Genomic DNA, 24,256 nt, shown 5'->3' with positions numbered 1-24,256 from the left:
CCCCCCCCCCCCCCCCAATCTGCACTTCATCACCAGCATTGCTGATCCACAGCCAAAGCCAGAGACAAACAGGCAGGCAGGCAAAGGGACATAAGAGACTGTCCCTGCTCTGCTTCCTCCCCCTGCCTCTCCACCCCCATACTCTTCCCTCTAACCATACCCAATCCTGACCATTCTGGAACACGCTCTGTCCTTTCACGCCTCCGTGACTTTGCACATGCTGTTCTCGAAGCCTGGAATGCTTTCCCTCGCCTCGTTCTCCACCTCTGAGACTCCTACAGTCTTTGCAAGCGAGCTCCGAAGTTACCTCCTCTGTGAAGACTCCTCCCCTGCCCGCCCCCGCAGCTGTGAGCCTGCCCCTCCTCGAAGCCCACTAGCTAGCTCCTCCAAATGCTCTAGCAGTTGGACTGCAATAACAGTTTTTAAGTCAGGGTGTCCCCCATGTCCCCAGCTCCTTGTGCTGAGATGAGGCTCTGAGCAGGGGTAAAGAGAAGCCCTGATTTTTTTTTTTCAGTGTTCCTGGTATATTTGAAAATGAAGAGATAACAAAACAAGATCTCAAATACTGAGGCATATTTTTCAATGTCTAGCAAATGAATGCTTCCAATACAAAAAATTATAACTGTGCTGCTCACAAGATAATTATAGGATTTATTAAAATGTAATAATTTATAGCGCTCCCCAGGCACAGTGGTCTGTTAATAAGAAAAAAGCTTCAGGATATACAAGGAGGCTCTTTGATCAAATTGGTCAGTGGATCTGACATAATGTAAAATCCCATTTGGAGATAATGTCAAAAGCCTAAATTGGAGACCCTGATGAAATGGTACTCCTGGCCCCTTTCCCCAGTGGTAGGCTGTGCTGCTGCCTCTACACACAGTAGGTGCGCATTGTTTGCTGAATAATGGTAACAAACACAGCTTTCCAAGTTGGTTATTGAGAACCCACACACAATAAGTATTCCTGGGAAACAATGAAGTCCTGAACAATGGGGCAGGAAGCCACCTCCTCCTCCAGTGACCCCCAACTCTCAGAGTCCAGCTGAAGGCTGCAACAGGAAACCCCTCACCCACTGTCTTTCCTCCCTCTCTTCCCCACTCAGGGGCCACCCCCACCCAGGGGCACCAAATGCACTCATGCTTTCCATCCGCTCTCTGCCCCTCTTCTCCTCTAGCCTCTGGAGGGTCCCAGGTGAAGAAAGAGAAAAGCACTTACTCACAGAAGGAGGCAAGCAGCCAAGCTGGGCTTGGAGAGTCGTCCTGCCCCCAGGCAGGCCTGAGGAATAAAAGGAATGGCGAGGGACAAAGAAGGACTTAAAGCTCTGGAACAAGGGGAAAGAAAAGGCCTAAGAAAGTTTACAAAGCAATCTGTCAGAGAAGGGATGAAAAGGGAGCCCCACTGAGCTGAGGGGCTCAGGCACTCACCTCACCTTCGGCCCAGTTAGAAACCTGCAATTACTTGGCCAAAGTCTGAACGGATCTCCCTCTTCCTTGTCCCAGAGGTCTCCCTGGGAGTGCAAGGCCTCACCTTGCTGGGTTTTTGGCAGCCCCAAGTACCTCTGCTCTACTCGGCTCAGTACGCCAGTTTTCTTGAACCCAACTAACTGGCCCAACTTCCAGTTCCCTCTGGATTTTCAGCAGAAACACTATGGATAATACGGTCATCAGCAGATCCTCAAAGCTATCCAGCTACTCTGACTGCCCAGATGTTCTGAACCAGTGAAAATATCCACAGGCCTTTCTGAAAGTCTCTCCTGCCACCAAAGGCAGGATTAATAATAATACCAACTACCATGCGAGTGCTCACTCTGTGTCGAATGCTTTAAGTCATCTCACTTACTGCTCACCACCACCTTAGGTATGATTACCCAATTTCACAGAAAGGGAAATAGGCCTGGAGAGATTAAATGTCTTTCCAAGGGATACACAGCCTGGATTCCAACCCAGGTCTCTCTGACCTTGGTGCCCACACACTTCCCACTCAGGACACTGCCTCTTGGGGACCCTCTGCGATTCTACTTTTTGTGGTTCCCATATTAATTTTAGATGGGGTAGGATGGTACAATTCTGTGGTATCTAAAAAAATCCCTTGCCTCACAGTTGGGAGTGAGAAGAGGAGCGGGCGTGGGAGAGTCTGCCTCATGGCTGGGTAGGGTCTTAGTTCTTTTTAGACACTTGAGTAATTTAACCATAAATAACTGGGCACTGGGAACAGGACACTCACTAATAAAAGCATAGCCTAGAGTCACGTTTGAAGAAAAAAATTCAAGTCACTTAGTGGGTGGACATATCTGCAAAACAAAAGAAAAGCCCCTTTCCCAGCCCAGGCAGAGAAGTCTCCTGTACAGTTAGAGACAACAGGCTTCTGGGCACGTAGCCAAGGTTCTGGGGATATTTATAACTTGAAGAGGGTGGGAGTCCCTAATAAGCTGCTATATTCTTTTTCCATCACTTCCCTCTCCAAGGCTACAGCGAGCTCAGAGCTCTTCCCCACGCAGAATGCCTGCTTTCCCTAGTGCTCGGCTTCCATTGTCTAATTTTCTCATCCTGGCTGGGGAAAGGGAAGGCTGCAAGTCCTTCCGTTCGGAAGAACTCCAGTTGAATGTAGCTTAGCTGCTGGTGGTGTTTCTTGGCTAGCTGCTGTGGTCTCAGGAATCTGCCTATGAGCCTGTGGTTTCTCTGAGCTGTCTGAGAGTCTGAGGTCTCGGGAATCTGTGAGTCTTTGGGATCCGCCTACGATCTCTGGGCTTTGCCTGCACGTCTACGGATTCGAGATCTACCTGCAGATCTAAAGATAGACAGGATCTGCCAGTGACCCCCAGAATCTTTCCGAACGTCTGTAGTCTCTGAACTCTGCCTGCGGATTTGAAATCTGTTTGAGGCCTCTTGGATCTTGGAGCCGGCGACCTAGCGGATCTTTTGCGGGCCAGGAGGTAGGTCTGTTCGTTCCCAGTTCGGGTTTTCGGCTTCCCACCTTCAGTTGGTCAGGGACTGCTAACAACCTAAGGGTCCGCCGGGCGTGGGCCATTAGAGGCCCACGATCCCATCGATGCGGGAGGCCGCCAGGAACCCTTTTGGCAGGCAAGCCCTCAGGGATGATAAGGACGGTCCTTCCCAACCCTGGGGTCTGGCTCGCTCCACCTTACGCGCCCCTATACCCCACCCTCGCTTCTGATTTCCCTCCGGCTTTTGCGTCCCCTCCGCTAGGCGCAACTCAGCCTGCCCCTCAAGGAGCGCCCTCTTTAGAAGGACGCCCCTACAGGGTTAACAGCGATGGAGCCGGGACACAAGCCTGGCTCAGCCGCGGACCACACTTGCTGGCAGACGGGCGGCGCGTTGCCCCCTAGGAGTTGTAGTCTGCGTAGCAGTGTGAGAATGCCGCAGTCGCTGCTGGGTGATGTAGTGCGTGGGTGGAGCTCAAAGTTCCAGCGCGGCCGCTGAGTCTCCCCTGGGGAGTGGGCGGCTGCTGCTTTCCTCTCAGGCCTAGGATGTCAAGTGAGAGCTAATCCCAGCTGAACTCAACACAGGCCAGCGCCTAAATTAGGCTCGACGTCGCAGTTAAGATCCGACTCAAGATAAGCTTGTAGGGACGTGAAGAGAAGCAAGGCAACCTCCCTGGCTTAAGCCGGCTGTGGTCTCCAAGAGAGGAGAGCGGAAGATACTCCGCCCTGGCTAGGAGGATGCGCTTTTTTCTTCACCCTTTTGTTCTTTTCCCTCCGTGGCTTTTGGCCTCTTACTGGCCTTTGTACACCCGAATGGAACTCCAACTCCCGACAGGCCACGGGGGCGGGCTCAGGCGTGATAAAGGTGCTCGGCCTTGCTACAAGAGGCGGGCCTTGTATTCACTTCGCTCGCTGATTGGCTGAGGCAGCTGCCGGAAAGGGCCCAGCCTCGACATGGAAGAGCAGAGGCGTTCTGTGGGCTGGGCTGAGAGTCTCCTCCCTGAGACAGCCTCGGCTTGACCCCCGTCCCGGGAGGGACCGAGCCAGGGGGCTGTCTTAGTAATTCCTGGAGCCTCTACCCTTTGGTGGCGGAGACACGGAGGGCGGGTCGCGCTCGAGGGTCAGGGAGGAGAGTGACCCGGCCCGGATTCAGGGCCCTCCCCAGTCGCCTGGCGGCCAGAACTCCAGACCCGGGGAGTGGGCAGGGCCTATTTCTGTGCCTCACGCCCTGCTTTTCGCCTCCTTTAGCGCTGTCTGCTAGCTGCTTTTCCTGCTTTCGCTCTCCTGGGAGGCGAATCCTTGAGCCCGAGATGGCAGCCACCCTGCTCATGGCTGGGTCCCAGGTAAGCCGGGGGTGGCTTCTCGGACCCTGCCTGTGCTTACCCCCCTCGTTCCTGCGTTTCTTTGCTCCGCGAATCTCTGTGGGAAATTCCCTGAGATTAGTAATTCGCTTGCTTCGGTATTCTGCCTCCAGAGACCCAGTATCAGAACAGTATAGCCACAAACAAGCATTTACTGAACACCTGCTGTTTGCCTTTAAATACTGGGGAGACAAAAGATGCATGAGGCATGCCCTCCCTGCCTGCTCACAATCAGTAGGAAGACAGATGCATCCGGTTAACCATGAAACTACATGATAAGAGCACTATTTTCTGTAGGAGCAACATGCTGTGGGGACCAAGAAGTGGGAGTATTAATTCTATCTGAGGTGTGGGAGGGAGGTAAGGGTGGAGCAGAGCAGCGAGATGGGGTGCATTGAAGAACAGTCGGTGCTGGAACAGGGCCTTAAGGAACAGTAGGATTTCACTACCCTGAGAAAGATATTCCAAGAAAATAGGAACATTGTGGGTAAAGGTATGGAATGATGTAGGTGCTAGTTGTATTGAGAAAAGTACTGCTAGAGGGTAAGGTTCGGAATGGGGCAGGGTTATCTGGCCATGGGACCAAAGCAATCAGCTCATAAATTGCTCTCTCCTTTACCACATCTCTTTGTTGCTTGTTTATTTCTCCTTTGGACTCTACATATCAGACCTAATACCTTTTGCCTCCTCAACAATTCTAGCCATGTCTCTAATTTCGAGAAGAAAAACTGGTACTAACCTCCTAGATACCAAGTATTGAGGAAGCGATATGTGATTTCAGGCACCTGTGACATTTGAAGATATGGCCATGTATCTCACCCGGGAAGAATGGAGACCTCTGGACCCTACACAAAGGGACCTTTACAGGGATGTTATGCAGGAGAATTATGGAAATGTTGTCTCATTAGGTAAGTATTCTCTATCTTTCTCCACCCCACGTTTTTGAGACTGTCAAAAATGCCTTAGCTCTGTCAACACAACCTAGTTAGTTGATTCTTAAAGCTCTTAATTGGATTTTGGCTTGAGTTGAGTCCTCAGGCAGATCTTTGAATGCGGGAATATCAAGGTCATATGGTCTAAAATGAAAGATCGTTCCTGCACATTTTAGAAACACTCAGATTTCTTGCGCCCTGAGTCATTTGCCATTCTCCAGCCTGTCTGTACAGATCACTGACCAAACAGGTCTGACATAATGGTGCTTGCCAGGATATAAATGCCCCTGTAAATGGTGCTTTTACTAGAAGATAAAGGGGTTCTGACCCAGGTTCATGGGAAGGCAAAAGCCACCTTTTTGTGTTTGCTTTGGCTTCAGAGCTGTAGCTTTGACTCAGGTCCTTTATTTATCCAGAGCAGGTACTTGTCTAGAGACGTTTCAGAGTTGATCATAGATTTTGAGTGTGTCAGATGATGCTGTTCAGAAGAATCCTGAACTAAATGAGATCACAAATTCTATTAGAGAGGGAAGCTAATTTTTTTGATGGTCTGCAAACCTGTCTTTTCTCTTAGATATCCTTTGGTCTGGGTGTAACTAGAATAAACAGTGTATTCTTGAGCTGAAAGTCTTTTGACTCACTTTGTCTCCTGTTAGGACTTGACAGAAGTTAGCAATCAAGTATGGTTGACTAGGACATCTGCCATTCATTAGGATTATTCCTTTTTATGAAATCTTTATTCCTATAGCTTTTAACAAACAAAAGGCAAACTGTGAAGGGTTTCCTTTTTAAATTGGGCTCTCTCTGATGTCCCAACTTCCTTGGATCCTTCCTTTCAAAATGCAGCCAGAAGTGAAGTTATCTACCCAGATCTATTGTAGTCAGTAACCCAAATATTCCACTTAATCCAACAAAAGCAAGAAATGAGAATCTTAAAGAAATGTGAATTTATATGTCAGTGGTCCAGCCCAAGGAGCACATTTTGGAAGGATGGAAGCACCAAAAAAATATATATATATTTTTTTTTCTTGCCCATATAAGTTTGGGAGTGGGTTAGATAATGTTTACAAGGCTTCTTTACCTCAAGACTCTTCAGAACCTTTAATGTGATATCAGGCATTTTTAATTTCTAAGAAGATGATGTTGTATGCACCATTTACCAAACTAATTTATCCCTGGACCCTTTTCTCCCAGCATACCTAGTAATCTCTTTCTGAAGAGTGTACCAAGAAACACAACTTGGAAAAAGCAGTGTCTGGTAGAAATTTTGTTGTAGACAGTGACTTTGTATATTTTGATTTTCATTTAAAGTCTTTACCTACTCAATGCCAAGAATATTCTGAGCCAGGCATCTCTTTTGCCTTCTCCAACCTTCCCACCTCTATTTTCATTAAAAGCCCACTGAGGGAATTCCCTGGTGGTCCCGTGGTTAGGACTCTGCACTTTCACTGTGCTGGGCCTGGGTTTGATCCCTGGTGGAGTTCCCCGCAAGCCACGTAGCGCAGCCAAAAAAAAAAAAAGCCACTGAAAAGTAGCAGGTAACATTTGGCAGTCATTTTTCTTGTCAACCGAGACTTGATATAGATTGATAAAAATTTGTTTTTCTCCATGCTAACCCAGTAGGTTCTTAGTAAATATTATATAATGGTAATGAAGAAGGCTTGACAAGAGCATACACATACACACACATTCATTCACATATAAAATATCTAGGCTTTTGGCTTTTAGAAATTCTAATTTAGAGTCTTTTATATTTTCTGTTTATGGTTTTCTTCTTTTGAAACACCAGGAACATATACAACATTCATAAGGAACTATTAACTGTAGTGATACAGAGCATGAACTTTTATCAGACAGAACTGGATTTGAATCTTAGCTTCACCATTTACTACTGTATGACCTTTTGCCAGTCACTTCTGTGGGCCTTGAATCTCTCATTCATAAAGTAGAAATCATCATAATGCCTGGCTCTCAGGGTGGCTGAGGTAATTCACATAAAGAACTTAAAACATGGGGCTTCCCTGGTGGCGCAGTGGTTGAGAATCTGCCTGCTAATGCAGGGGACACGGGTTCGCGCCCTGGTCTGGGAAGATCCCACATGCTGCGGAGCAACTAGGCCCATGAGCCACAACTACTGAGCCTGCGCGTCTGGAGCCTGTGCTCTGCAACAAGAGAGGCTGCGATAGTGAGGCCCGCGCATCACGATGAAGAGTGGCCCCCGCTTGCCACAACTAGAGAAAGCCCTCGCACAGAAACGAAGACCCAACACAGCCCAAAATAAATAAATTAATTAATAAAAAAGAAAAAACAAAGAACTTAGCACAGTGCCCAGCACACAGTAGATAATTTTTGTGTGTGTTTACCAGTATTATTCTTCACCTTTTATTACAGATTTTGAAATCAGGAGTGAAAACGAGGTGAATCCAAAGCAAGAGATTAGTGAAGATGTGGAATTTGGGACTGCATCTGAAAGACCTGTTGGTAATACTGAGGACAGTCCTGAAAGTGAAGAGGCCTTTGAAAACAGGGATAGATCAGAAAGACAATGGGGAGATCTAACAGCAGAAGAGTGGGTAAGCTATCCTCTCCAACAAGTCACCGATCTGCTTGTCCACAAAGAAGTCCATACAAGCATCCGATATCATATATGTTCTCATTGTGGAAAGGCCTTTAGTCAGATCTCAGACCTTAATCGACATCAGAAAACCCACACCGGTGACAGACCCTATAAGTGTTATGAATGTGGAAAGGGCTTCAGTCGGAGTTCCCACCTTATTCAGCATCAAAGAACACACACTGGAGAGCGGCCCTATGACTGTAATGAGTGTGGGAAAAGTTTTGGAAGAAGCTCTCACCTCATTCAGCATCAGACAATCCACACTGGAGAAAAGCCCCACAAATGTAACGAGTGTGGAAAAAGTTTCTGCCGGCTCTCTCACCTAATCCAGCACCAAAGGACCCACAGTGGGGAAAAACCCTATGAGTGTGAGGAGTGTGGGAAAAGCTTCAGCCGGAGCTCTCACCTAGCTCAGCACCAGAGGACCCACACAGGTGAGAAGCCTTACGAATGTAACGAATGTGGGAGAGGCTTCAGTGAGAGATCTGATCTGATCAAACACTATCGTGTCCACACGGGGGAAAGGCCCTACAAGTGTGATGAGTGTGGGAAGAATTTCAGTCAGAACTCCGACCTTGTGCGCCATCGCAGAGCCCACACAGGGGAAAAGCCGTACCACTGTAATGAATGTGGGGAGAATTTCAGCCGCATCTCACACTTGGTTCAGCACCAGAGAACCCATACTGGGGAAAAGCCATATGAATGTAACGCCTGTGGGAAAAGCTTCAGCCGGAGCTCTCATCTTATCACACACCAGAAAATTCACACTGGAGAGAAGCCCTATGAGTGCAACGAGTGTTGGAGAAGCTTTGGTGAAAGGTCAGACCTAATTAAACACCAGAGAACCCACACAGGAGAGAAACCCTATGAGTGTGTGCAGTGTGGAAAAGGTTTCACCCAGAGCTCCAACCTCATCACACATCAAAGAGTTCATACGGGAGAGAAGCCTTATGAATGTACCGAATGTGAGAAGAGTTTCAGCCGGAGCTCAGCTCTCATTAAACATAAGAGAGTTCACACTGACTAAGTCCTGTAATTACGACTGAGAAATGATTCATTTGAAGGTACAATTTTATTTGATATCAAAGAGCTCTCTCAAGACTGAGCTGCTTTTACTGTACTGAATTTCCTTGTTGTGGGCCACAGTTTAGAACATCAAAGAAGACAAGCCACTTGAAATTCTGATCCATGGCTTTGGGAATGTATTCCTTCCTCAAAAATAGTGATTTTTATTCACCCAATATTCATGAATTATTTCATCAAAATCAGCCCCACAAGTAACTGGAAATCTGAAGACCAGGTGCTAAATGCTGATAAATGCTCAGGCCTGGAAATGGAGTAAATCTTTAAAAGTAATTTCTCCCATCCTTGGCCCAAAGAACTATGCTAGGGGAAATATTGACCTGTGATAGGGTGGTCACAGCTACTTTGGTAAAAGACAACCAGAGACTTTGCTTGAATTGCCACACGTATTCACTCACCATGGTAGCTGGGCACACACATCTTCCCTTCAAAGGGCTTTCTCCTAGAGTTGCTCATGCATTTGTATCTTTCTGTCTTCCTAAGAGCAGGATTCTGCATGATGAAGGCAATGATCATAACTTTTTGCCTCATTGTTTCTAATTAACTTTTTTAAAGCTTTCATGTTTGTGGAAGCTAACTGAAGATACAGATTAAAAGGAAAAATGAGACACAGGTTTGGGGACCAAGGACTCATCAACAGTGGTGACTTTAGCAAGAGATGCCCACTGTTATTGCCATTAATCAGAATTTATTAATTTTCTTTGGGGATCACTGTAGGGAATATTGTAGGGAAAATATCTTCAAGGAAAGATAGGACCGTAAGTGATGGTGGAGTGTAAGGAGCAAGTGGAATTGACCACTTTAGGGAAGGAAACACAGAGTCCCTTCCCAAGGAATGCAGGTCATTTCTCTGTTCTTTCCCCTCTACCCTTTAAAATCAATTCTCCCAGGCTTCCCTGGTGGTGCAGTGGTTGAGAGTCTGCCTGGCGATGCAGGGGACTGTTCGTGCCCCGGTCCGGGAAGATCCCACATGCCGCGGAGCGGCTGGGCCCGTGAGCCATGGCCACTGGGCCTGCGCGTCCGGAGCCTGCCCTCTGCAAAGGGAGAGGCCGCAGCGGTGAGAGGGCTGCGTAACACAAAAAAAAAAAAAAAAAAAAAAAAAAAAAAAATCAATTCTCCCTATACCGCTAACTCTAGGATTTGATAAGGGCCACATCCCAGTGTTTATCTTAGCTTGCATAAGGGCATGTGTATGTACATGTAAAATGTGTATTCCTATTGTTTTTCCAATAGAAACTGAATTCACACTGAATTAGCATGTTCTTGGGTGATATTGATCATGTGACAGAACTACAGACATAACTCCAATGTGAGAAATGTCCTTTTTTTCATTCTTTATGAAAAAAAACTGAAACACTAGTGCTGTAATGTATACTCTCCTGTAAGATCTGTCTTTGTACAGAACGAAGCACTTGCTTATATGTATCGGTCAGTTGGAGATTATTACCAGACAAATAGGTTGATTGTCCTGTTCTCAGACTGAATTATCTTCTCGTTGGCCTAGTCACAGGGAATTAATAAAACTAGATAGGAATGTATTTCCATTCTCCCAGCCTACAGATTTAAGTGGTTAATGTAAGAGTTGACCCAATTTAAGCCCAGTACTGTCAGTTCTCCTTATCTCAGCCCAAATAGGAACTAAGAAATATCCCAAATGTTGATGCTCATCCAAGCATTTGGGGGTGGGAGTGGGAGGGAACTGATGCCAGGAGATGGGACTAGAGCGAGGAATATATATTTTTTGAGCCTGCCCCACGTTTTTTCTACTGTATTGTGAGTGTTGTAACATTTGAAAAACTTTTGCCATAGCTCTTTGGGACTTGGCGTTAAAGGAGCCAGTGGTCTCCCTTGGGTAGTGTACTACAGTGATTTATTATGACCCACAACCACGTGGGTCTGCATCCCTTGCAAATGACACAACCTCAAAAGTAACAATGAAAAACCACTCCAAGTAGATGTCTTTATGTTGTCACTCTTATTTAAATACAAACTTGGGCAGGGAGCATGTTTTTTGTTCTATACAAAATTTAGCTGACTTTGGATATTCATATTTTAATTGTTGAATGACTTACATGTTCTTGATGACTAAACTCAAATGTCTTTTTCCCGTATCAGTGTTGCTGGTGGTTTTAATGAATATCAAAGTTCTCCTGTTGTTTCTGTGAGCCACTAGGGGCATCAGCTTCAGAGTGGCTGTAGAAGAAGACAGCATCTCCATGACCTATTTCACCCCCTTTTCCTTCCCTACTCCCCTGCCCCACCCCCAAGCTGTTCTTTCTGCTGCTTTGGGCTTCTGAGTGCCCCAGCCATCTCTCCAGACATGTACACTTCAGTTGGGAAGTTAAAAGGGCAAGGGCCAGACCAGCTCTGTCTCCTCTCTTCCTGCCAATTGTTGCCCATTTGCTGTGTTGAACTCTGTGTAAAGTTATGCCTCAGTCTCTCTTTGCTAAAGCTTTTTGCATGCCTTCTGCTCCCAAGTCTCTGGCTGCTTCTGCACACACCCTGAACACATTGTGCCTGTTTTCTATGGTTGTGGAGAGTGGGTGAACAAGTAAGTATGTACAGCAGTTTTCCTTATGGTATTGGTCACAGTTATCTTGTGTCTATCTATATCTGTATTATTCTAACAATATCCTGTAATTAAAAGTATAATTTTTAAAATCAAAAAGCTGAGAATTATTTTAGTAATCCAGCACCAATTCATAAAACAGCTTTTCATCAGATTTATTAAAATTGGGCACAATTGTTTTTATATTGATGCATTTGTACAGATGTTCTTGTGGGAATTTGGGAATACCGTGTCTTCACATATGGTGAGCCCTCTGGATATTGCCAAAATTTGGCAAGTGCAAAAACCTGGACAGTTCCCTGTGAAGATTAGGCTGGTGGCAAAGCAACATGGAAATATTTGTTATGGGTAACTCATTAGCTTTGGAGAAGGGAAACAGAAACAAACAAACAAAAATCCTAACGGAAAAATGAGAGGAGGCCATATTGCTTTAAGGAGATATTTTTGAGTATCTATTAAGGATACTAAGATAATTTCTATTAAATTAGTATTAGGATCCCAGAACAGAGATACGTCTTAGAAACAAAGGCTCTATATTCATGACATGATTGTGCAGTCTGCCTAAGGCTGTGGTTATGTTCTACTAGGGTGTGGCTATGATTTTCAAATTACTTACACATAATTTTATCTTACAAAACATTTTTTTAAATGGAAGGCCAGTCTAGGCAGAGGTAGGGAGTGGAAGTGCTTTAAATTGGGGAAAAATACAAATATGAAAGAAAAGTTTTAATTAACCCTATTGCCAAGACTGGAAAAAGAAAGAGATTTTATCAAACCTTTTTTTTTGGCTGCACCGCATGGCTTGCGGGATCTTAGTTCCCCGACCAGGGATCGAACCCGTGCCCTTGGCAGTGAAAGCGGGGAGTCCTAACCACTGGACCTCCAGGGAGCTCCTGTAAACATTTTTTAAAACTCCTTTTCTCCTTTCAACATGTTCAGCATTTTTTATTTCTGGGTAGGAAAGTTTAAGGAAAATGCTGGAGAAATTCACCTGGAACCTCTCCTTCAGGGCATTTAACATGTTAATGTTTCGCCATTATTATAGTAGGGGCAGATTTCCCTCTTTGAATTTTCTCTAGGAGGCTAGCCCTTTGTTATGGCTGTGCTTCCAGCCCATTAGGACCCCGCTGAGTCTACTGAAATGATAATTTGTTAAATGGTTCCCTAGTGTTTCAAAGGTTAGTGTTCCTGCTGAAAAAGGAGTTCCTACGCCCCGGGAGAAATGCACCTCTTTGAAGCATTGGTTAGATACCTAACTCTGTAATGGAGTAGCCGACTGGGACCTGCTTATCTATAGGAGACTTCAAGATAAAAAGTTGTTAGTGTGGGACTTCCCTGGTCGTCAGGTGGTTAAGACTTTGCCTTCCAATGCAGGGGGTGTGGGCCCGAGCCCTGGTCGGGGAACTAAGATCCTACATGCCTTGCGGCCAAAACACCAAAACATAAAACAGGAACGATATTGTAACAAATTAAATAAAAATTTTAAAAAATGGTCCACATCAAAAAAAAATCTTAAAAAAACATTGTAAAGTAGTTATACTGCAATAAAGATGTAAAAAAAAAATAGATGGAAGATAAGGAATCAGAAGCAGCCAGTTGAAATTACTTCAAACTTTTTGTGAAGATGAGAGATAAGACTATGAAAAGACGTAAGGAATAAGTCCTGGAAAAAAAGCAATGGAAAAGGTTTTCATTTAAGGACAGAAAACACTGTGATATGTGAATAGGCAAAGGGGAGAAAATTAGTGGAGAGAAAAGGACTGGAGAAAATAAAAAGTTGTTAGTGAAAAACAGTTGAGTAAAATGAATAGAAGAAAATTACCCTGTAATGACCTAAAACGGTTTCATGGTGAATCCCATTGTATTATCTGTTTTCCTAAATGCTTCATATTCGAAGTTTGTATCATTTTCAGCTTCTTCAAAGGTGCTTTTTTCCCCTCTGGCAGAGACTGAGGCTGATAACATCAAAATCTCACTTTGAATTTCACACCAGCCCCTGAGGCTGCCCTGTAGAGGTCTCCACTTGGAAATTACCCAGGCAGACCCCAAACTGAATTTACCACTTTGTTCTATCACCATCCCCCCTCACCTGCTTCTCACGTTATTTCCTAACTCAGTCATGGCATAGTCACCCAAGCTAGAAACTTGCATATCATACTTGAAAACTTCTCCTTTAGCCACCTTCTCAAAATCAATAATGAAAATTAGTTGAATAATTAGTCTTCAATAATTAGTCTTATGACATACCACCTCCTAAGTAGTTCTCAAATCTGTCTACCTGCTCTATGTACTGCCACCACTTATCCTGTGACCTTGGGCGAGTTACTTAGCTTCTCTGTTCCTTGGATTGCCCATCTGTAAAATGGGAGTAATTATATCCATCTCACAGAGTTGCAAAGGTTAAATTAAATAATGGGGCTCAAAATATTAGCTGCAGTTATTCAGACCATCACCAAGCCACATCCTGCTTACTGAAACAACCTCTTAATGAGTCTCATCTATTTTCAACCCCCTTCCATCTATTCTCCCTTGCTGCAGCTAGAATGATCTTTCTGAAGGGCAAATCCCTTCATGCCACTCTTCTGTGCAAAACTTTCTCATGCTTTCCATTGCCAGCAGCATACAGTGTGTTGTAGGTCATCAAGATCTGGCCTCTGCTGCCCTCGTCAGCTTCAGTTCTCTGCACTTTCCCTGTACTTGCAGCGCTCTTCAAGCTGCATCTCTTTCTCTCCATTCTTCTGGTCAACTCCTCTTCATCCTTCAGGTCTCATACTTAACTTTTTCTAGGGAACCTTTCCTGATCTCATGAGACTGGATCAGGTGTTCCTGTTCAGTGTTCCCTGGGATTATCCCACTGAAAGTACTTTATTCATTTTGTAATTGCCTGTTCACTTTTTCATCTCCTCCATTAGACTTTGATATCCTTGAAGAAATCACTGTCTTGCTCATCATTGTATCTTCAGCCCCTAGCAAAATATTTGACTTAGAGTAGGCAGGCAACAAATATTTCTTGGATAAATGAGAGGAGAATATATATAAACTTCATTCCCTTCATCAGGACTGGTGACTTTATTTCTGATTTGTCACTGCACAAGCTATTTGTAAAAGAAATTCTGTAGAAACGGTAGATATTCTCTCATTGCAGATCTGGTGAGGCCTAATGCAAGAGAAAAAAGGCACCTAAAGGTAAAGGCAACGTGGCCCAACTAAGACACCTCCTCCCAAGGCAAAGCTGGGATAAAGTCACCGGCCCCTCACGCTCCAGTACTTGAATCATTGTCATCTTTGGAGAGTTATCTAGGATTAGACATCATGGCAACTTTGGTGACATGTTACAAGGCAAGCTCTCAATACAGGAAGCTTGGGCAGGATTCTAAGTTCCCAGCTGCAGGTCTGGCTGTTGGTCAACCTCTGAAATTCTCCAAGCTGAGCACATAAGCCAATAGTTGTTAATATTTTCAGGAGGATTCAGATTCCTTTGAGAATCTAATGAAAGTTTTGGATCTTTTGTTTGAGAGTTCTTTCTTTATTTTGCTTACAAGTCCTTTATCAGATATGATTTGCAAATATTTTTCCTAGTCTTTGGCTTTCCATTCCCTTAACAGTGCCTTTCAAAGAACCAACGTTTTGGGACTTCCCTCTTGGCACAGTGGTTCAGAATCCGCCTGATTCTGAACCGCCAGGGTTCGAGCCCTGATCCAGGAAGATCCCACATGCTGCGGAGCAACTAAGCCCATGCGCCACAACTACGGAGCCTGAGCTCTAGAGCCTGTGAGCCACAACTACTGAGCCCACGTGCCACAACTACTGAAGCCCGTGCACCTAGAGCCTATCCTCTGCAACAAGAGAAGCCACCGCAATGAGAAGCCCGCGCACCACAACGAAGAGTAGCCCCCACTCCCCACAACTAGAGGAAGCCCATGCGCAGCAACAAAGACCCAACGCAGCCAAAGATAAATAAATAAGTACATTTATATTAAAAAAGAAAAACCCAAAGAACCAAAGTTTTAAATTTTGATGAAGTCCTGTTTTCTAATAGGATTTTTACCCAAGATTTCCGTTTCTAAATCTCCATACTGATAGTTCTTGAGTTACAAGACTTCAATCTTTGGTTTTTAGACAAGAGAGGGAAGAAGAATGCTTTCTAGACTTCACCCTCATTTGGTTATGTCCACTCTACTGGAGTTTGGATTTTAGCCCAGGTAGTACTGCCATTATACCAGAGCAACAGGGCCATCTCCCTGAGCCCTGCACTTTAACGTTGCACCTTTCCCCACTAGGCCAAGGGGATGTGCCCATCTAGAGCTCATTCTCCCCCCTCCCCTTCTAGATCACAAACCTCAACTATCTAGGACCTTGGAATTCTTTGCCCGGACAGCCCACTTCAAGCCTCTTCCCCAAGTTTGTTCTCTTGAGGGCAAACCGATCTCCATGTGTGTACCCATAGCCCTTGGTTTGGGAGGATGGACAGAGATTGGACCTGCAGCCACACGTGGACCAGAGGGCCCTCCTGGAATAGGACAAAGCCAGAACAGGAAAAGAAGGGGGCAAGCCTTCATCTGCTTTTGTTTTTCGCCATGCTGCATGTGGGATGTTAGTTTCCAGACCAGGGATCAAACCTACACCCCTGCATTGGAAGCGTGGAGTCTTCAACACTGTACCACCAGGGAAGTCCCTTATTTGTACTCTTGTTCAACTCCTCGTCCTAGCCTCCAGGCATACTATCAACTGTTTTTACCAGTGACTTATAAGGAGTCAGAACCTATGATATCCAGATTCCTGAGGTGAGTAATTTGTTGGATGGACGAGTATGCTATGGATGGAACCAGAACACACAAAGAGGAGGAATCTGGGGTGGGTATAAAGAATAGAAATTAATTAAGTCATTTAACAAAAATTTGTTGAGCACCAACAATGTACCTGGCATAGGAATGAATGAGGCAAAGACGCTGCCCTTGTTGAACTTGTATCCTGTGGGGGAGATGGACAATCAACAAAGGTATATATAACATCAGGTGGTAACAAGTACAATAAAGAAAAATAGAGTAAGGGAAGGGGAGTGAAGGGGGACTGCTATTTTAGACAGGATGGTCAAGACTCTCTAAAGGGGTGACATTAGAGCAGAGTTCTGAAGGAGCTGTCAGGATATCTGGAGGAAAGTGTTCTAAGTACTTAGTTTACCAAAGAGCAAATGTAAGGTGCTAGGCAGCGGTTGGCATACTGGAGGAACCAGACTGGGGTGGGTGGAGGTCAGGGAGGAAGGGGGCAAATGGTGGGAGATAAAAACCATCCTTAGAGACTTGTTGAGGAGTTTGAAGCACCTGTTACATCCAAACACATGTCCATATGCCCAGCAGGTAGTTGAAAATATGAGTCCAGAGCTCAGGAGCCCAAATGGGCTTGTAGATAAAGAAATGGGAATAGTGAGTATGGAAATGAGCAGTGAAAACCATGCAAGTGGATGGGGTGGCCCTGACTGAGTGTGAGAACAGCATCAAGGATGGAATCCTGGGAGCACCAATAGGTAATGATGGGCAGAGGAGAGGAGTATTACAGAACCCAGAGAAAAATCCGGAGAGGAGGGTCAGAGGGCAAAGGACGTGACACATTTCAAGATGTCCAAATGTAGCAGATGTCTAGTGAGATACTGTATTTGAAACTCTTTGTAAACGGAAAAACTCCATGCACGCATAGGTATTATATTACTGTTAGTATTAATGATAATTAGAGAGCACTTTCCCCCTTCCTCTAATGGTTATTTTAACTTAAAGGTAATGAAAGTTTAGTTACACACACGTAGTCTATTTATAATCAATCCTTACTATTTTATTGCACTTTCAAAACAAAACAAACATAAGTAAGTTATACTGAGGGAGCAGGACTCCCTGTTAAATGCGATTTGTGTAACAGTATAATGTATAATGTATAATGTAACAGTATAATGTATATTGGTATATGGGTAATAATCGTAGAATTCTACTGGATTTTGGTTAAAAGCTTACAGTAACACTTCCTAAGGTTTGTCACACATAACTCTTCTGTCTGCCTATAGGGAAGCCTTAAAATAATTAAAACTCAGTGGACCAAATATTATGTTCAACAGTCTCCTAGAATTTGATTTCTGGACTTTAGGTGGCAGCTGCTGCCACCGCCTGTGCCAGTCTCTTTAACGGCTGCAGAGTTCAGTGTTAGCGGGTAGATGCACCAAGGTGCTGATGGTGAGTCTCCAGGGAATCCTGCTGTTGCTAAGCGGGAAAATGTGGTGTTAAATTCTTCCAAAGACCAAGTGTTCATCACTCTTAAATTGGACTTAACAAACCTAATTGAACTTGAAAGTTGATTCTTTTTTTTTTTTTTTGCCACACCACGTGGTATGCGGGATCTTAGTTCCCCAACCAGGGATCAAACCCGTGCCCCCTGCAGTGGAAGCGCAGAGTCCTAATCACTGGACCACCAGGGAATTCCTGGTTTTTGTTTTCTTCTTCTTTTTTTTTTTAAATACATTTATTTATTTTTGGCTGCATTGGGTCTCCGTTGCTGCGCGTGGGCTTTCTCTAGTTGCAGTGAGCGGGCTTCTCATTTCGGTGGCTTTTCATTGTGAAGCATAGGCTCTAGGCTTGCAGGCTTCAGTTGTTGTGGCACATGGGCTCTAGAGTGCAGGCTCAGTAGTTGTGGCTCACGGGCTTAGTTGCTCCTCAGCATGTGGGATCTTCCCGTACCAGGGCTCAAACCCCTATCCCTGTATTGGCAGGCGGATTCTTAACCACTGCACCACGAGGGAAGTCCAATTCTTGTTTTCCTGAGTTTGATTGATGAAATGGAAGACTGGAAAGGAGAGCTCATTTTGCTAACTTTCTTTTTCACTTTTTTCCCCCACTTTTTCTATATTCCCTCAACAGAACCCAAGGAGAGCAGAGAATTCATTTAAAAAAGAAGGACAAAAATAATTTCAAAATCAGAGACTACCAACTTCAGGTTTGGAAATATGAAGGCTTAAAAAAACAAAGGTTTAACTTTATTTGGTTTAATTCATCTCTTCTGGCTGTGTACGATAATGATTATGAGACTGGAATTTGGAGTTAGATCAGAGTCTGAGTCTCAACTCTGACCTGGGAATTAGTTTCTTCATCTGCAAAAGGGAGATGATACCTTTTGGTACTTGCCTCATATATTGTGAGAATTAAATGAGATAGCATGGCAAATGCTTTAAAACGCTAACTAGTATTATGAAGTCTATGTAGGTATAATCTCCATGGGATGTTTTCTTTTCTAGCAAAGCTACCCAAACGGTTGTTGCTCCTCAATATTGAGACCTTGTGAGTCCACAGTTTTGTTCTTAGATACTGTCATTTCTCAGAACATGTTCAAACTGCATTGCAGAGCCAATTTGCAAAGTACATAAGGAAAATGTTCTCGTTATCTTATATCACAGTTTGCTTTGGGCTCTAAATAGTATTTTCTAACTTATTCATCAGATTGACAATGATGGGTTTTTGACTGATAAAAATGTCTACCTCTACAAACGAAGAATCTGCCAACAATAAGACTTTAATTGAAAAGGAGCTTGATGAAGTAGCTCAAAACTCGGTTTGAGGGCTTCCCTGGTGGCGCAGTGGTTGAGAGTCAGCCTGCCGATGCAGGGGACAGGGGTTAGTGTCCTGGTCCAGGAAGATCCCACATGCCACGGAGCGGCTGGGCCCGTGAGCCATGGCCGCTGAGCCTGCGCGTCCGGAGCCTGTTTTCCGCAACGGGAGAGGCCACAACAGTGAGAGGCCCTAGTACTGCAAAAAAAACCAACAACTCGGTTTGAGTCTTTGTTCAGCTGTGTGGCTTTGAGCAAATGTTTTAACCTCCCTGAGCCTTGTTTCTTCAATAAAATGGGGTAATATTACTAGCCTTTAAGATTTCACGAGAGGATCAGCAACAGCATTTGTAAAACACTGGAACACAGTAAGAGCTCCATAAATGGTAGTGATTATTGTTTAAAACGTTGTGTCACTAAGATGAAGAAACTCTCTTTCCACTTTAAAACAGCTTGATGAATTTGAGAATTAGAAGGGAACCCATTGGGCCAGCTAGGATAATCTTCAAAAGAACAAATGCAAAACTGATGATAAAGCAGGCACACAAAAATGATGATAAAGCAGGCCTTGGGGTAGGTTGACTACAAGCTATTGCAAGCCACCCATATGGCAATTTATTTTTTAAAAGAAGCATAATCCTAGGAGGTAAAAGTGAGAGACAGTGTTCAGCTCTGGCCAGTCTTGATTGGAGCACTATCATTTTGGAAAATGGTAAATACAGACATTTATTATTTATTTATTTATTTTATTTTTGGCTGCGTTGGGTCTTAGGTGCAGCACATGGGATCTTCGCTGAGGCATGCAGGATCTTTCCTTGCAGCGTGGGCTTCTACTTGTGGCGTGCAGGTTTCTTCTTCTCTAGTTGTGGCACATGGGTTCCAGAGCACGTGGGCTCTGTAGTTTACTTCACGCGGGCTCTAGTTGAGGCGTGTGAGCTCAGTAGTTGTCACATGTGGGCTTAATTGGCCCACAGCATGTGGAATCTTAGTCCCCTGACCAGGGATCGAACCCACATCCCCTGCATTGTAAGGCGGATCCCTTACCACTGTACCACCAGGTAAGTCCCTCTATATTATTTCTTTTTTCCTTTCCCCTGTGTGTGACTTCAAACTGTGTCTGGGATGGCTTAACCTTGTTAGTAGCAAGTGAAGGCATTTTGAAGAGGCTGAATTGATGTAATCTTGTTTGGAGTCTGAGGAATAGACTGTTTCTTTTAGAATCATGAAAGGGACAAGCAAGATGAAGATTAATCTAAGGATCCAATAAAAAGGTGTGGTAATTTTAAACATTCTTTGTTATTTCAGGTTGTAAGTGGTAAAAGTCAAAGCTTTAGTTTGAATATTCTGGTGCCCTGTAATTGTTTTAAGAAGCAAAAGCATGTTGTTCATTGACATACCAGTCAGACCACAGATTTGGTCTGTCACGGGGCAGGGCTGTGGACTCGTCTAGCCGTGCTGTGTTACTTCATCTTAAAAGGTTAGAGATAGCTACCCACCAATAGAACAAACGTATGGACACCAAGGGGGGAAAGCTGCGGGGGGGTGGGGGTGGGGGTGTGATGAATTGGGCAATTGGGATTGACATGTATACACTGATGTGTATAAAATTGATGACTAATAAGAACCTGCTGTATAAAAAAAAGAAGAAGAAATAAGGAAAGAAAGAATGGCCAAAAAAATCCCCAAATTAATAGAAAACACTAATCTACACATCTGAGAAGCTCAAAAACAAATTGGATACAAGATTTGTTTAAAATCCAAAATCATTTACTGTACTAATAAAGGACAAAAACCACATGATCAATAGACAAAAAACATTTGGGAAAATCCAACATCCATTCTAAAAAACTCTCAACAAATTAGGAATAAAACGGAACTTCTTCAAAGTAATAAAGAACATCTACTGGGACTTCCCTGGTGGTCCAGTGGCTAGGACTGCGCTCCCAATGCAGGGGGCCTGGGTTCAATCCCTGGTCGGGGAACTAGATCCCATATGTCGCAACTAAGACCCAGCACAGACAAATAAAATAAAATAAAAGAACATCTACTGAAAAAATACAGCTAGTTTAAAAAAAAAAAGGTTAAGAGATATAGCTGGAGCTCTCCCTAGCAACTCATTTTTATTATATCTATTTGTATACTTGTCCTGACTTGTCAGCTAGAATGTAAGCTCTCAGAGGACAGAGATTGTTTTATTCATTTTATATTTCCTACTTTCAACACAGTGATTTATATGTAGAGGGCGTACAACAAATATCTGTATAATACTGCGTTCACACACACACAGTTTTTGAAATGCAAAGCTCAGATGACCATATTTTCCAATTCAAAAAAATCAAGATATATGGTCTGAAAAGGTGTAGTATACTTGTAAGGCCAACTGGCCCGAGGCAGGGGAACGCAATTAGACTCACAGGTTGCATCAGACCGAAACTTTCCGGACCACCCAGTTCCAGAAACTGACCTGGAGACTTTCCGGACCACCCAGTTCCAGGAACTGACCTGGGGACTTTCCACCCGGCCCAGCCTTCCCGCCTTTCGAGGGGCGGGACTAACGGTCCCAAGACTGATGCGACCGGCACCAGATATTGCCAGGATACCCGAAAAGACCACCAAATAAGGAATACCCTGCGCCCTGCCGGGTTCACCACACCCCTTTCCCTTTTTCCCCTATAAATTCTGCCCAAACCCTCGCCCGGGCGCGACTTCTCTGGCCCTTTCACTCGGACCAGTGAACCTCGCCCGGGAGCGTTCCCAAATAAAGCTTGTTTAAGCTCTCCTCCATTTCTTGGTGCCGTTCCTTACAATACTTAGGAGGACCATATGGGTGAATATTTGAAATATTATCTCAGAAAATATTGGATGATAGAATCACTTTAATTACAGTATCCAGTCCAGGGGTTCTTATCCTGTGTTAAACGGACTTAAAAGAATCTCTGAATGGAATTCACTGGCCCTTCAACTTGGAAGGGAATGAAATAACAACTTTATTCTCACTAATATACTGCCAAAATTAAGCATTTTTCCCCATTGTGAATGTAGGCAACAAACCAGAGAATTAGCAGTACTTTTCACTCTGTCACCAATAGGAATCACAGATATTTTCATACACATTATAGTTGTGGGATTTCTTGAAATATCTCATTGCTTACATTTCAGTAGTTGTTTGACTTGCTTCACGATCTTGATATTTAATATTTAAAGAAAAAGATTACTATGTCACAAGAGTTTTTAAAATGTATTACCGGGCTTTCCTGGTGGCGCAGTGGTTGAGAGTCCGCCTGCTGAGGCAGGGGACACGGGTTCGTGCCCCAGTCCAGGAAGATCCCTACATGCCGCGGAGCGGCTGGGCCTGTGAGCCATGGCCACTGAGCCTGCGCATCCGGAGCCTGTGCTCCACAACGGGAGAGGCCACAACAGTGAGAAGCCCGCGTACCACAAAAAAAAAAAAAAAAAAAAAAGTATTTCCTGATTGTATTTCAACATTTGTAATGCTATGTATTTTACTTTGTTTTATGCATTTAAAAACCTAAAAGATCCGTAGCTTTTACCAGACTGTCGAATGGCACAAAATAGGTTAAGAACCCTCGAGCTAGAAGCAGATTTATGTGAAGCTAATAAGGGTTAAGCTTCAAAGTCCCTTTACCATGCCCTTCCAAGACTCTTCCTAAATTTGTACTCATCATTTTATATTATTTTTCTAAAGGATCCCAGCATTTGTATAAGTTTCACACCCCATAATACAAAAGTTGAATTCACCGTGATGTTTAGCCCAGTACCGGGCACATAGGTTTTCCATAATTAATTTTTGGTTGATAGCTTCTGGGAAATTTAAACGATCCTCGAAGTTATCTGGAAATCTTGCAGACCCCCGCTTGGCTTCCTCCACTTCCCGAGAGGGATGGGGCAGTGGAGATGGGGTCGGGAAGGAAGGGCCGTGGGATGAGATAGGTTTGGACTAAGGCAAGACAGGGAACAAACCAGTAGGGGGTGGAAGGTGAGAAATGTTTAGGAATAACGGGATTAGTCTCCTTTGGGAATGAGCCCTTTTCCTTGCACGGCTCCTTTGGTTTCGTAGATGCATACATCTGCCCTATCTACCTTGTGAATATTCATTAGCTCCAAACCCCGTGAAGAAAGGTCTCTGCTCTGTCATTTGTAGGTAACATTGCTCTTGAGAAACGCCCACTTTAGCGATTTCCCTCACATTCTGAGCTGCTCCCAACGGTGTGTGGAAGAGAGCCCGGGAGTCAGCTTTCCGAGCGTTCCATGGGATGACTTTCTACACGAAGAAATTCTCCAACAAAACAGACGAGCCAAATCCTTACACCGTGTTCTAACTAGCGCCCAAAAGACGACCAACAGGGAGGCCGGACCGCGTGGCGGTGGGCGTGTCTGGGGCGAACGCCGGCGGCGGCGGCTCCCGGGGGGATTACCGGCGCTGTGGCGCCAGCCAAGGGGCGGGAGGGCCGCGGCCGAACAAGCCGGTGCGGACGGTAGGGGGCGGGGCTCCGGAGGCGGCCTACTTTTTCGGCCTCTCGCCGGCAGCAGACGAAGAGGGAGGAGCCTCGGCACCCTGGGTCTGGAGCGCCACGGCTTCGCCTCCACCCGGGGCTTCGCCACAGACCCCTTTGTGTTCCTGCCCCCGCCCCGGAGGCTCCCCAGCCGGCGGCGCTGAGTTCCCTCATTGGCTCAGCCGACGGCTTCATCGATTGGCTCCCAAGTCGTCCGGCGTGGTGCGCCTCTTCTCGCTACTATTGGTCATCTGAGCTGCTCCTCAGGCTGCCGCGCGCAGTGATTGCCCGGCCGCTCGGAGTCCCTGGAAGCAGTTCCGGGAAACCCCGCGTGCTGCCGGGATCGCGTCTCTGTCCATGAGGGGGGAAGGGGGTGGCGTGCGCGCCATTTCTAGTCGTTTTCAAAGCGCCTCGCGCTGATTCTCACGGGCCCGGCCGTCGGCCCCAGCTCTGCCCCGGTGAGTCTCGCGCCGGCCCGCGGGGGGAGGGGCCGGGAGCCCCGATCTGACCCTACTGGGCCCGGCCGGGGCACGGCGCCTTGTCCCCAGTTTCGTTTTCGCTCCGAGGCCCCGGGGTGGGGGTGGGGATGGGCTGGTGGCGGTTTCAGCCTCGTCCGGCCGCTCAGTTGAGGGCCTGACCCAGCCGAGGCGCCTCCTC

At 45.3% G+C, this 24,256-nt stretch overlaps 2 protein-coding genes across 11 annotated transcripts in view; both read left to right on the top strand.

The window, feature by feature from the left end:
- The first annotated feature begins 2,879 nt into the window (after positions 1–2,879).
- ZNF436 (zinc finger protein 436) lies at positions 2,880–18,458 on the top strand. 6 transcript variants are annotated; one of them, XM_024766853.1, is made up of 4 exons: positions 3,504–3,556; positions 4,190–4,284; positions 5,084–5,210; positions 7,626–9,907. In XM_024766853.1, the coding sequence occupies exons 2-4, from the start codon at positions 4,252–4,254 to the stop codon at positions 8,876–8,878; spliced, it is 1,413 nt and encodes a 470-aa protein (XP_024622621.1). In that variant the 5' UTR covers positions 3,504–3,556; positions 4,190–4,251; the 3' UTR covers positions 8,879–9,907. The 6 variants fall into 6 exon arrangements, with proteins under 6 accessions (XP_024622623.1, XP_024622621.1, XP_024622620.1 ...); XM_024766852.1 differs by lacking the exon at positions 3,504–3,556 and adding an exon at positions 18,403–18,458 and having other exon boundaries at positions 3,819–4,284; positions 7,626–8,915; XM_024766851.1 differs by lacking the exon at positions 3,504–3,556 and adding an exon at positions 14,649–14,744 and having other exon boundaries at positions 3,819–4,284; positions 7,626–8,915.
- Positions 18,459–23,918: 5,460 nt separating this feature from the next.
- The window catches only part of HNRNPR (heterogeneous nuclear ribonucleoprotein R), a 34,903-nt gene continuing 34,565 nt past the window's right edge, over positions 23,919–24,256 (top strand). For 4 of the 5 annotated variants that reach the window (XM_024766706.1, XM_024766705.1, XM_024766700.1 and 1 more), the window contains exon 1: positions 23,920–24,057. The gene's annotated coding sequence lies outside the window, so the exon portion shown is untranslated. Of the gene's footprint in view, positions 24,058–24,256 lie in introns of all 5 variants that reach the window. The other variant, XM_024766701.1, reaches the window with a different exon arrangement.

This window comes from Neophocaena asiaeorientalis, unplaced genomic scaffold (genome assembly GCF_003031525.2).
Source record: "Neophocaena asiaeorientalis asiaeorientalis breed wild unplaced genomic scaffold, Neophocaena_asiaeorientalis_V1.1 scaffold79, whole genome shotgun sequence".
In the NCBI taxonomy this organism is placed as follows: domain Eukaryota; kingdom Metazoa; phylum Chordata; class Mammalia; order Artiodactyla; family Phocoenidae; genus Neophocaena; species Neophocaena asiaeorientalis.
This window is presented reverse-complemented; position numbering and strand designations above follow the sequence as displayed.